Here is a 12,842-nt window from a genome sequence, read left to right on the forward strand (position 1 = left end):
ATTGAGTCCCAGTTCTACCCTCGGTGTGTGTAACTCTCCCTCTTCCCTTGTCATTTATGATTTAGATGACTTGAATTCTGACAAGTTTTTTTTCCGCTTCCCTGGTGAAGTCAAACTATGGTCAGTAGAGGATGGGATTGTGTTGTCAAAACCGCTGAGATTTCTCAGATTCCAAGCGGATTCCATGACAATAAACTAGATTTTAAAATGCAAAATACTGGCATTATCGTTGAGTTGTTTTACGTCTCTCTTTTATACTTTTCATTGGGGCTCGACCGAAATATCGGCCAGCCGATATTAGGATATTTTCAATATCGGCAATGGGCCAAAATCGGCTTTAAAATCAGAGCTTTAAAATGAGCCCTCCCACCTATTTTACATATTTTAGTTTATAAACTTTTGTGTATAATTTCGGAACCATAAGTGATAGAGACTTACCGTTTTTTTATTTTGGAATCTACTGAATCTACTACTAAGCATAATTTTCAGCGCCCCCTGCCGTCACAGTTCAATACTGACACATTTAGAAGCTTCATATACAGGATTATCATAATTAATATCAGGGGTGCAAACCGGGATTAGCCAACCAAAATACCTGATAATTGCTTAGTAGTTTAGTTTAGTTTACTGAAAGGACAGTGTGTAGCTCCATTAAAAAGATGGCTGCACCAGATTTAGCACTATGCTAATCTGTAATCCCCACATCGGTTGACCAATATTTCTATATATTTCTATGATAGAAACTTTTGCTGTATTAATAAATGCTTTACTTTAGGCTATTTGAGAAAAAACAACATCATCAAATTAAATTACTTAAAACATCGGCCTTTATATCGGCTATCGGCCAGGCCAACCCCCTTCATATCGGTATCGGACCCCGAAAATCCATATCGGTCGGGCCCTACTTTTTTTTTTATATTGTTTTTAGCTGATGTTAGTCAATGGACAACGTTTGCTAGCACCCCCCAGCATGGCGGATTTCTATGGTAACGCTCAAACTGTTTTGTGGCAACTGGAGACGATGACCTTTACCGCCTTACTGGATCAAAACTTTACAAACCTTTGTAAGTAACAAAGAGAAAAAAAACCAAATGGTCTCATGCAGCCAGCTCTGCAGTTGTTAGGCAAATGCTTAACCCATTAAACCACTATGTGAAAAGAAACCTACCAGTTCATTCTGAAGCTTGACAATCAACTCATCCTTCTCCTTCAGCTGCTGCAACAGGGCTTCCTCTCTGCCAGGATCCTAAAGGAAAGAAGAAAAAAAAATTCCAATGTTATCAATGACGCACTGCCGCGGACAGTCAGTGATTTATTTAAGGCTTCATATTCCCGCAAAAGCAATACCCCGGGCCCCAAAAGGACGGCCTGCTGCGTGTTCTTGTCACCGCCGTTTCCATAAATGTTCACATGCCTTTTATGAACCTTTAAGAGCGGGCTTTGTTACCGTGTGTGTATGGGTGTCTCATAAACTTGTCACGCGTAGGATGCTGCTGCTGCAGGAGCGCGATCTCCTCTGCACACGACGGGCCAGTGATAAAACTTGTAGTGTCCTCGAGCGCTTTCATGTGACCTTGCGCTTTCGCTGGTTTTATAATAGAAAAAGAAGGGCGCGAGAACCAAGGGGCAGGGCGGACTCGGAATTGTAATTATCTTGTATTGTGAGGAACTAAACAAAGGCCGTTGGTTATGCTATGCTGTGATATTTTCATAAGACATCTGCTGCATGACGGCTGAAAGACAGGTTCTTCTTCACACTGCTTACTGTCCAGAAAAGTCTACAGTCCAGCAACCTTCAAAAAAGCAAGGTGGTCCCCATAAATGTTGAACCGGAACAGCTATTTTTGTGATTATTTACCAATGGCAGCTGACTGCTCTGCTTTTTGGCCACAACACTAGGGGCCGCCATTGCTGTAGTACCTCCATATCGCCACTGGTCCCCCATTGAAAAGCATTGGACACATTAAAACCAACTTTAAAGCCTGGTCCCAATTTTTTTGGAACTATCCAGGCTGGTTTTCGTAAGAAGAATTTTTGAAATCTCGTACTTAACGAGGGCCGGACTGTTAGCATCATAGACTGTATATATAAATGGACAGCTTCTGCTCACTCCTCCTCGTTTACCATAAGGACTACGGTCGTGGGGGAAGTCATGGCGGATTTACAGACTCCCCCTCCCCAGCTCTGTCGAAGCATGTTCCTGAAAAGGACACAAGGGCGGGATTTTCACCGTAGACTCGGCTCTTGCGTGACGTGTAGCTCGCGCTGCTCCAATGCTAACAGTCCGGCCCTCATTAAGTAGGAGATTTCTAAAATTCTTCTTACGAAAACCAGCCTGGTTTCTTAAATTGTTGCTAACCTAGTGTTATCACAGGAGGAATATCTAGCCTAGTCTAGTGTTGAAAAAATAGAAACCAGGCGTTAAAGTTGTTTTTAACATGTCTAAACTCCAATGCTTTTCCATGGGGCACTAGCGGCGATATGGAGGTACTACAGCAATGGCAGAGCAATGGCTGCCTCTAGTGTTGTGGGCATAAAGCAGAGCAGCCAGCGGCCATTGGTTAGCATTGGAACTGCGCGAGCTACACGTCACACAAGGGCCGAGTCTACAGTGAAGATCCCGCCCTATGTCCTTTTTAGGAACATGCTTCGTCAGAGCTGGGGAGGGGGAGTCTGTAAATCCGCCATGATTTCCCCCACGAGCATGGTCATTATGGTAAATGGGGAGGAGTGAAGAGAAGCTGTCCATTTTTATATACAGTCTATGTTATTTACTCATACTTCCAAAATTGCAGTAGATTTGATTGCAACTTTGCACCCTTCATGTCTATGTAGAGCTGAATCCATAAAAAGTGACGTCTGCTGAAACCCAAAGCCTCCATTTCTAAATCTAAATGTATCCACTTAAGACGCGTTTGGGGATTGTCTCGTGACCAGGTTTTGCATTACCGTGGCAAAAAGTTATTTTCTCAGACTCAGACTCATGCAAAAATACACAGTGCACCTGTTTTTAAGAGAATGGGCTGGCTCAGTGTGTGTTCATGACGCATGAGAAAACAACACACTTACCGAAGAGCTACAAAAATGCTTCTTTATCACACGTGGATGTGTGATAGATTCTTTTGATACAAACACATTTACTTTGATTGGTATCACGGTCATCCATTTCTCACATTGGACGTTTAGACACAATTTAGGACGATTTTAGAACTTTTCTCCATTCAGTCAAGTCCTGATATGTTCTTAGTCTTGGCCTGGTTATATTTGGAAAGTCAAAGATTTTATGAGGTGATACTTTGTGAAGAGTCACTGACCTGGTGGTGAGTCACTTCCTCTTTAGTTTTTCTGTCTTTCCTCTCTCTTCACCCAATTTCTTGCTTAACTGCATCCTCCCCCTCCTCCATTTTCAAATGGTGGAGCAAAAACGAACTTCCTAGAAGCTATTTTTAATAATAATTGCTGTGATTAGGCTTGCGAGACTAGCTGTAATCAAACACCGTTTGCAATATGAATTGTCGTAATTATCAAATTGCAAAGGATGAAATTATTTTGGATGTGTGGAAAATTTACAATTTTTGCTAACATATTTCTCAATAGAGTTCCCCACTAAATCCGCTGATAGTTAATTTGTAGGTTATCGCGTGGGTAAGTGTTTCTTTTGGTCTAAACTTACAGCACAATCCCCATAACCGGTTTTTACTGAGTGGCCAATCCGAAAAGAAGAAAAAGAGACAAAACTGGTATGAGCAGAATATTAGCGCTTGAGTCAGAGGAGATGGAGAAAAGTAAATGACAGTGAGGCGGCCATTACCTCTTCAAGGACGACTAAATGGGGGCCAGATAACGGAGAGAGAAGCAGCGCGAGCGAAGGGTAGAGAGGAGAGATAGGCGCAGGCAGAGGACAGAGATGGCCTCGGGCTGATGCTTTGAAACCACAGGGAGCGATCTAGCTAAAGGACACACACGCGGAGGAGGAGGCCCACAGGGAAGTGCACCCGCAACCTCACAGTGACCTGCCCGACACACGCGCACACGCACATGGAGGCTTCACATGTGCAACTGCTCAGATACGCCATTCAAGCTGAGGGAGCGCATATAGGGGATATCTTGGGCTTCAATCTTGCTTTTGCTTATATATTTTTCGAAAGCTTTGAAGTGGGTTAGCCTTTGTCTATAGAGGAGGGCTGTAAACAGGTGTAACAGGCAGCAACCTCCCTCTCTCGCTTGGTACAGCTGCATTTTTTGCCTTTTTCTACGAGCTGCATTTGTGGTTTTTGTGTTCCATATTGTTTTACTGGATACTTTTGCACATCTTTGTTTTTGTGAGGTTCGGTGGATTTTTTTTTACAGCAAAGACTCCATAATGGTCCTGAAGAAAGCAGCTTTTTAAAAGTAAACAGCTAAATTTGAGACCTACAAATGTCTTCTTCTGCCCTACACCTTCAGCACAGTGGAGGCGTCACAAGAGGAGCTACAGGAAAAAAGGAAGGGATAAACGAGGAGGTATCCGGGCGAGACTCACAGCGAAGCCACACATGCCTTCTATTGTTCTGGCTAATGGACTGGAGAATAAAACAGATTATCTGCTAAGCTCTACCCAGAAGATGGTGAAAGACTGTTGTGGAGCAGAGGAGGCGGAGGGAGCTGCGCAGGAGGAGGTGGAGGAGCTGACCAGTGCAGAACACCACGCTCTGAAACAGAAACAAATCCAGGAAGTGCTGCACCGTTTCAGAGGATCAGAGGAGACTGAAGGCAACCAGCAAGGTTTCCTCTGGAGAGTCTCTAGAGTCTAGAGAGAGTCTAGAGCAGTGGTGTCAAACTCATTTTGGGTCGCGGGCCGAAATTCAGCTCCCACGGTGGGTCGCGGGTCCCATACAATAGAGAAAATGTTTCCAATAAATGAATAATAATAATAAGCTGTGATTTGATCAAAGCCCCAACTTGACTGTAGGTTCATTAATGACAACGGCTTACGCTTGTATTGCACTGTACAAGCCTGTGTCACAAGGTCCTGAAAGTGCAGTAGTCATTATTCATTCACTTGGTGGTGGTAAACTGTTATTGAAGCCACAGCCGCCCTGGGGCAGACTGTCCATTTACCACATGGCTATATAATGTGTTGTTCATATCCTGAGCTCTTATTATGTCAGTGCCCTCTGCTGGACACGTGTGGAACTCTATCCTTTTTTTTTTTTTTTTTTTAATGCCCCCTAGTGGCTAGAATGAGCATTCTGGTTATTCTTTAAAAATTCATAACTCCGCACAGGAATGGGCTAGAGACTTACTTTTACATACTCTGGAATTTATGCTCTACAGGGCAGGGGCCGTATTCATTCATTCATTCAATCTTTATTAAGGACACAAGTGAGAACACATGATCCATATTTATGTTTAATTGAAAAATATTAAAATACTGCAGATAATTGCAGAAACAAAACAAGGTACCAGCAATTCTCTAGCTGCCACACACATAAAGACACGAGCGCCAATGATTCCACATTTTTGACGTGAATCTCATTGAGCTGATCACAGGACACACCAAAGTCCGTATAATGCCATTCTGAGAGTTGCCCAGTCTACACATAAATTTAAAATAACAATGACGAAGAGTGAGCTCCAGAGTCAGCAAACATCTGACTACAGTGTCTGGGCATCTTTAACAGCAGCCTCATAGAGTCATTATATGCAACTGTGAGCCTCTGCAAGCTGGACTTTTTAAAACTTCGCCACAGCTGTGCAGTGTACAGAGGAGAACAAAAAGCTTTAAACAGAGACACTTTGACATCTACAGAACACATATATTGTTTCCTGACCAGCATGTTCGATTGACCATACAGTTTACACACCTGCCTGTGCATGTCACGGTCATCAGTAAGATCACTACAGATATAATGACCCAAATACTTCATCTCATCTGTGATGTTAAGAACACTGCCACACAGGGTGAACTCAGGGAATGTTAGAGACCTGTCATCCTTGGTTCTCACAATCATTATATAGCTTTTCACAGCGTTATATTTTCATTATCAAAGCCATATTGTGAACAGATATTCAGGAGATGTTGAAGATGTCCTGCACTGTACGGACAGAACACAACCAGGTCATCTGCATACATGAGGTGATTGATGACAGAGCCTCCTGCGACACATCCAGTCTTACAGTTATTGAGCTGTACAGAAAGATTGTCCATGTAAATATTAAACAGCAGTGGGGACAGTATCCCACCCTGCCTGACCCCATTGCTGACCCTGAAGGAGTCAGACACAGAGTCACCCCATTTCACCTGCATGGTCTGCTGAGAGTACCGTATGTTTGACACCCCTGGTCTAGAGTCTCCCATTTCAAACGAGCCATAGCATGTGTCCATAGCTAGAACACCATTGCTTCGGTGCTACAAATATCATGAAAAATGGTCTGGATTGTTGATATTCTACAACAATTTCCAAAAACAGTGCAGCGCTCAATGTGTTAAATGCACCCAGTATTTTTGATACATGCTACAAATTTATCTATTTTTCATACATTTCATGACCTTTATCTAACAAAGAAAGTCCCACTGAAATTCTGAATCTCTTTTCAGCAGAGTCTATTCCCTAGAGAAGGCCCAGTATATGTTTTAAGTGATGGGAGAAACAGGAGCACCAGGAGGAAACCTACACATACATAGAGAGAAAATCCATGACAGGGCTCTGCAGAGCTGTGGGCTGCTCTAGGGGCAGAAGTAGTAAGGAAGTATCGCTCAAATATGCTGCAAACAGGCATCTATGACTCATGAGTTGAGCCGCTGAAAGGGAAGAAAGCGTGACATGCAGCACTGAATGAACCGCAGCAACAAAGACCGTTTTAATGAATGACGCATGTCATTCCACGACAGCACTCTAGTCACGGGATGGAAATCACTTGTGAAGGCAAAGGGACAGTGGACAAGGGAAACTCAAAAATACATTTTGTTTAGGTGACTTTTCATCACAAATGTTTCATCATGTAAATCGTTTTAAAAGGTGAAGCATTTTATATTAAATTAATAGAAGAAATCAGATTACCTACACCGGCTGTATATAATAGCAGTTTGAAACTCTGAAGATTTGTGATTAATTACTTTTGTTTGGTGTTTTATTTGCAATTCCCAGCCCTAGTATAAATGCTAAAGTAAGTGCCTGAGCCAGCAATATTATCCAAGACATTGTATTGATACTTTTGTTGTGACTGTGACTGCCACTGTGTCAATTTTGCAGCTATAGGAAACTAATTACACAAAGTCCTTCATTAATATATGCCTCTGTGTCAACAGGAACAAAGCCAGGGATGGAACAGTATACTACAGGAGTTAGTCATGGGGAAGGAAAAGTATTAACAGAGGATACTAGCAAAGACCATGAACTTCAGAGTCAGAGGAAACGGAAGAAGCTCAAACTAAGTGTGACAATTGCAGCCTGAGTCAGCCTCTAAAATTAATCTTAGCCAAGTACACAGCTATAATGAGCCGTCTGGCACGTGGCGGCGGCTCTTTGCCCCCTGCGTGTGGGTGTCCTGTTTGTCAGAGAGCAGTTTTACCAGTCTCATAAACATATTTAAAAAGACTGGGCGTTCCACGTTGGAAAATGGCAAATGGAATTTTAAATGAAAACCTGAGGAGATAAGTTTCCAGATTTGGATGATAACTAAGAGGTGAGTCGGTGTCTCTCCAGTTAAGGGTTGGCTCACATGAGGCGGACGTGATGCTACGCTACATGACAGACATTTTTGAATGCGGAGAGCTTATTTCACATTAAAAGTTTCGTCTGCCAATCACTGGACACTGAGAGTCTGTGCGTGGTTTGTAAATGCAACGAGAAGGTGGGGGCGTGTTTTGTCCAATGGTATAAAAACCTGGGTGCAACGGTGGGTGAGTGATGTAACAGAAAGTCACATCACGGTTTCATCTTTGTCAAAATTCATGAACATTTCCATGTCCTGTCTTGCATTTGAGAGATAATAGCTGCTTCTTATTAGAGTCCCAGCTTTACTGTGATTGGTGAGATCCAACTGTCACTCGCCAATAGGAGTGGTTGCCTGTTTTTGAGCAGCGAATGACCCTAAGGCCTTGTCCCCACGTAAATGAAAATATGTATCTCTGATTCACACAAAAGCGCAGATTTCTGTCATTAAAAAACGAAAACCTCTAACCAGACTGAAGATTTGCCGATGCGTTTGGGTGTGGATATAAATAATGTGGGTTTTAGGTTTCCAAGCGTTGATGCTCTGACGTCACATGTGCAGCCTGTGTTTACATTGAGAAACCTCAAAACTATTGGCTTTGGGGATAATTCAGGCTTTCACGTTAAAGAGCACAGGCGGAGGAGCACGGTGGCAATTTTATTTTGCACTGGACCAAAGGGGAAGCAATCAATCAGAGGCCGCCATCAGTATCCTTTCCCCGCCAGCCTGTGCCAGCAACTGGGAGAACTTTCAAGAAAGTTGCCTCAATGCTATATTATTTAGGTGACAAGGCTAGCTAGAATTGTAAAAATGGAAAATGCATTTGGTTTGTTAAAGGGACTATACAGAGTTTAAAAATGTTAATATAATATATTTTCCTAATGTGTAGAAGGAGCCCAGACCTGTTCACCACAACTGCCTCTAAAATCATGAACTGTCACTCAAAAAGGTGTTAATTCAGGTCCGAAGTCATGCACGAGCTTATAGGCCACCGTTTTTACATACTGAGATATGTTCTTACCTTAGCTTTGACGAGTTCTTTAGGTCTTCACCCGTGCCTTCAATCACGTAAACACAGCGCAGACGGCGTTAGCATTTAGCCTCTCCCTCTCTCCACTATAGCTCCAAAACAGGTCAAGATAAAAGCTACCAAGCTCTTCCACGTTTTCCCTATTTAAATATGGTTACGTGAAGTGTTACACTACAAAGTATAATTACACAAAATTAAACAATGTGGATTTTCTATCCGGATAAAAGGGGGAACTACTGTATATCGTAAGGCGTAATAATACCAGGAGTAGTTCGAAATCCGCGCAGTAATCTTCACTTTACTGCGCAGTAATCTTCACTTTACTGTGTGGATGCCAAATTACTCCTGGTATTATTACGCCTTACAATATAGTTCCTCCTTTTATCCGCTTAGAAAATCCACATTGTTTAATTTTGTGTAATTATACTTTGTAGTGGAACACTTCACGTAACCATATTTAAATAGGGAAAACGTGGAAGAGCTTGGCAGATTCTATCTTGACCAGTTTTGGAGCTATAGTGGAGAGAGGGAGAGGCTAAATGCTAACGCCGTCTGCGCTGTGTTTACGTGACTGAAGGCACGGGTGAAGATCAGACAGGTCCTAAAGAACTCATCAAAGCTAAGGTAAGAACATATCTCAGTATGTAAAAACGGTGGCCTATTCCTTTAATATAGAAGGTGCAGTTACACGTATGACCTGAGATGGCAGTAGTGAGTATAAAATGGCAAACTTGCATCTAGCCACTTTAAGCCAGGTTGTCTCTGTAACCGTTAGGCAGGTGTGTAGAGTTATAGTAATGGACTTGGAACCAGTACAGACAACATTTTTCAAGGTTTGGCACTCAACAAAAGTGCTCAACAAAAACGCACTCATGCAGATAGGTGCGCGTTTTTAAAGGAAGGTGGAGAAGATATCCGGTTTTACAAAAAAGAGGCTCACTCACTTCATCCTTTTGACAGTTTCCCCATTAGTCACTAATTGAAATGAATAGATAAAAGGTTTGCAAAAGGCCATGGATCACCATGATTGAAATTGGGAGTACACATTTTAATTTGATATTCAAATCAACAATGCCACAGTGGAACGCCCATGTCCAATTCCAGCAATCATTTCTTCGAAGACAGCTACAGTATTGTATGGATTCAACTTAAGAAACATAATCAGAGAATGGAACGCATGAAGCTAAAACACACTGGTGAAAGATGCTGTGGGCATGAAGTCGCCCAGTGGCATTCCAAGTCATTTTTCAAGGCTAAATCTCATGGCGACGGCGGAGGAAGGAAGCGGGCCGTGTGAATTTACTTCTAATGTGATTGGAACAGTCTTGGTGGGGAGAAATCTGATCAGAATCAGTGAAGTGCATCCACTTCACGTGATTTTGTGAAGAAACTGGGGTCACTCTACTCTCCAATCAGCCGCCAGCTAAAGAGGTAGATTACATTCCACTTGTTAGCCAAAATTATTCAATTTGTTAGCTTAAAAGAATATGCAAGACAAATGTGAGAGCAAGACCGACATTATCTCAACAATCCTCTTAGCGCTAAAACTGGGCTCTGAAAAGCATTGTTCAAAGTAAAGTCCTGAACTCGCTCTCAGGTCTTCATGCTTTATTGGAGTTTTTCAGGCTTGTGAACTGCAATAGTCCAAAAAGTGTTAAAGGTTGAATTTTATTTTCCCAGTCGAGACATTTGTCCCCTGAATTTGACCCATCATTTGATGCAGCCGAGACAAAGTGTCAGGAGCAGAAGGGCTGCAGTTTATGGCAAAAACAACTGAAATCAAACGTGTGTAGTGTATTTTTGCAAAACAACTGAGAATAATTTAGATATTCATAAAACAAGTCATGAAATAATACTTTTGTCAAATAGACTACACAATCGCCTTCAGCACATTTCTTAAGTTATGCAAACAAATAGGTCTGTAGTTCATAACAGATCTCTAAAGACTTAACTCATTTCAATAATAGTTTTTTCTTAAGTAGAGCAAATTTTATTTTGCTCTAGTTTAGTCTCGTACCCGTGTCCAGTTTAGGTCAGGGGTCAAGGTCAGAATCAGCTAGCTGGAGAATCCATTATGCATATGTTGGGTTCATCGGGGTGCTTGAGTAATGCAGACACGTTTGTATGTTTATTTAATTCATTTAAAAAGCAGTATAACAAGAACATGTATAATTCATTTTATGAATGAGAATGAGCAAAACGAACCCCGGACATTCTTAAAGGAACAGGTCACCGTTCATCCATACTGAGATTTTCATGATCCAACAATAATGTCTTTGAGGAAATTTACTGCAGCCTATTTGGAGAAATCTGTATATTGTGTGATTGTGTGGCATCTCGGTTTAAAGCGGGGGTTCATGTAAAATCAACTTTTTAGAGCTTTTTTCCATGTTCCAATGTTGTTCTCTCATCAAAAACATTCCTACAGCTGTTTTTTCAAGCTAGTGTATCTTTGAGCAATCTTTGGATCTTCACCAGTGGCTATTCTTTGCACCACGGCAACAACTCGTACTGTTAGCGCTCTCGCTTCACAGCTAGAAGGTCCCAGGTTCGATTCCTACCTGGACGAGGCCTTTCTGTGTGGAGTTTGCATGTTCTCCCGTGTCTGCGTAGGTTTCCTCCGGGCACTCCGGTTTCCCCTACCACTAAAAACATGTACAATAGGCCAGGATGAATGATGTGTGTGAATGTATGATGGTGGTCAGAGGGACCGTTGGTGCAGACGAGTGCAGTCTGTGCCAGGGAAACTGAAGCAAGAAAGTTAGCTTATCATATGTGGAGTGAATGTAAAATTGTCTCATGTAAAGTGCTTTGTGACCATGTTAGCGAAAGGCGCTATATAAATAAAGATCTTCTTCTTCTATTCTTTATTGAAACAGCTGCTTGGCAAAGGGGAGCAAGAGGAGTGGGGTCGGAGGGGCTCGTGGGGATTTGGGATGAATATCAGGAAGTGAAACTACTGGATATTTTGTTTCAGCTGTTTTTGATCACTATGGCATTTTTTAATGTATTGCGATAGTGATAAAGATGTTATCCAGGAAGGGGAGGTGCACGTCTTCAAATGAGTGCTAGAGCCCAAAAAATCATACATTTTAGAAAAAATGTAAAGGGTAGCACATCAGTAGTTCATATATCCAGACATAGATGCTCCACATATTTCTTTATTTGGCTACAACATAGAGTAAACAGTAACGCATTACCTGCAAAAAGCGCAATACCCTCTCTCTAACTGTGACTTTTCCCACGAGTCCATAACTTTGAATAGGCTATTTTAGATCAGTAACTGGAGAAAAACAAAACAAAACACATGCTGACACTGGTGTATGTTTGTGTCTACGAGCAGCAGCATGTCAGCCTCATTGTTTCTCCAACCCAGGGAGCTGACATCCCACAGTAAGACCTAGCAGCGTACGTTCTCTGCCGGGAAGCGCGTAAGAGAGACATCACCTGTCGAAATCACAACCAGGAGCCAAGAAAATGCCTTATTCCTCATGGGCTTATCAAACACAGCCCAAGTGCTGATGGTAATGATGATATTATTCAGAAACACATGGCGCAGTTAGACTTTTTTTTCTTTTTCCCGCATAACTAAGTCCCAAACTCATCTGTTTCCAGAGACTATTGCGTCGTCTAATGGGGTTTTGTGGCGCCGACCTCAGCGATGACATGGTGTTAGCATAATGAAAGCTGTGAAATGCAAAAGGCCTAATCAAATGTGACTGTCTCGGGCTTTTGGTATAGCTTTAGATTCAGATCACAAACACTCATTTAAAGGAGGTGCAAATATTCTCTCATTTCCATTTTGTGGATGAATATGGTCATGCGCACAAAAATCGGATCATCATAATCTCATTTCTATAGTTCTCTGATTGTCGGGATGATCATGTGAACGGCATACTCTGCTGAGACAGCTGCCCCCGCGACCCGGCCACGGATAAAGCGGAAGAAAACGGATGGATGGATGGATGGATGGATGGATGGATGGATGGATGGATGGATGGATGGATGGATGGATGGATGGATGGATGGATGGATGGATGGATGGATGGATGGATGGATGGATGGATGGATGGATGGATGGATGGATGGATGGATGGATGGATAATTCAATTAT

General features: G+C 42.2%; 1 protein-coding gene across 2 annotated transcripts in view; it reads right to left on the reverse strand.

Moving 5' to 3' along the window:
- ccser1 (coiled-coil serine-rich protein 1) overlaps positions 1-12,842 on the reverse strand; it is a 225,160-nt gene that overhangs the window by 125,064 nt on the left and 87,254 nt on the right. For both annotated transcript variants that reach the window (XM_079552036.1, XM_079552037.1), the window contains exon 11: positions 1,169-1,246. In XM_079552036.1, coding sequence (XP_079408162.1) covers positions 1,169-1,246 — 78 coding nt within the window. The remainder of the gene's footprint in view (positions 1-1,168; positions 1,247-12,842) is intronic.

Source organism: Gobius niger (genome assembly GCF_951799975.1).
Source record: "Gobius niger genome assembly, chromosome: 1".
NCBI lineage: Eukaryota > Metazoa > Chordata > Actinopteri > Gobiiformes > Gobiidae > Gobius > Gobius niger.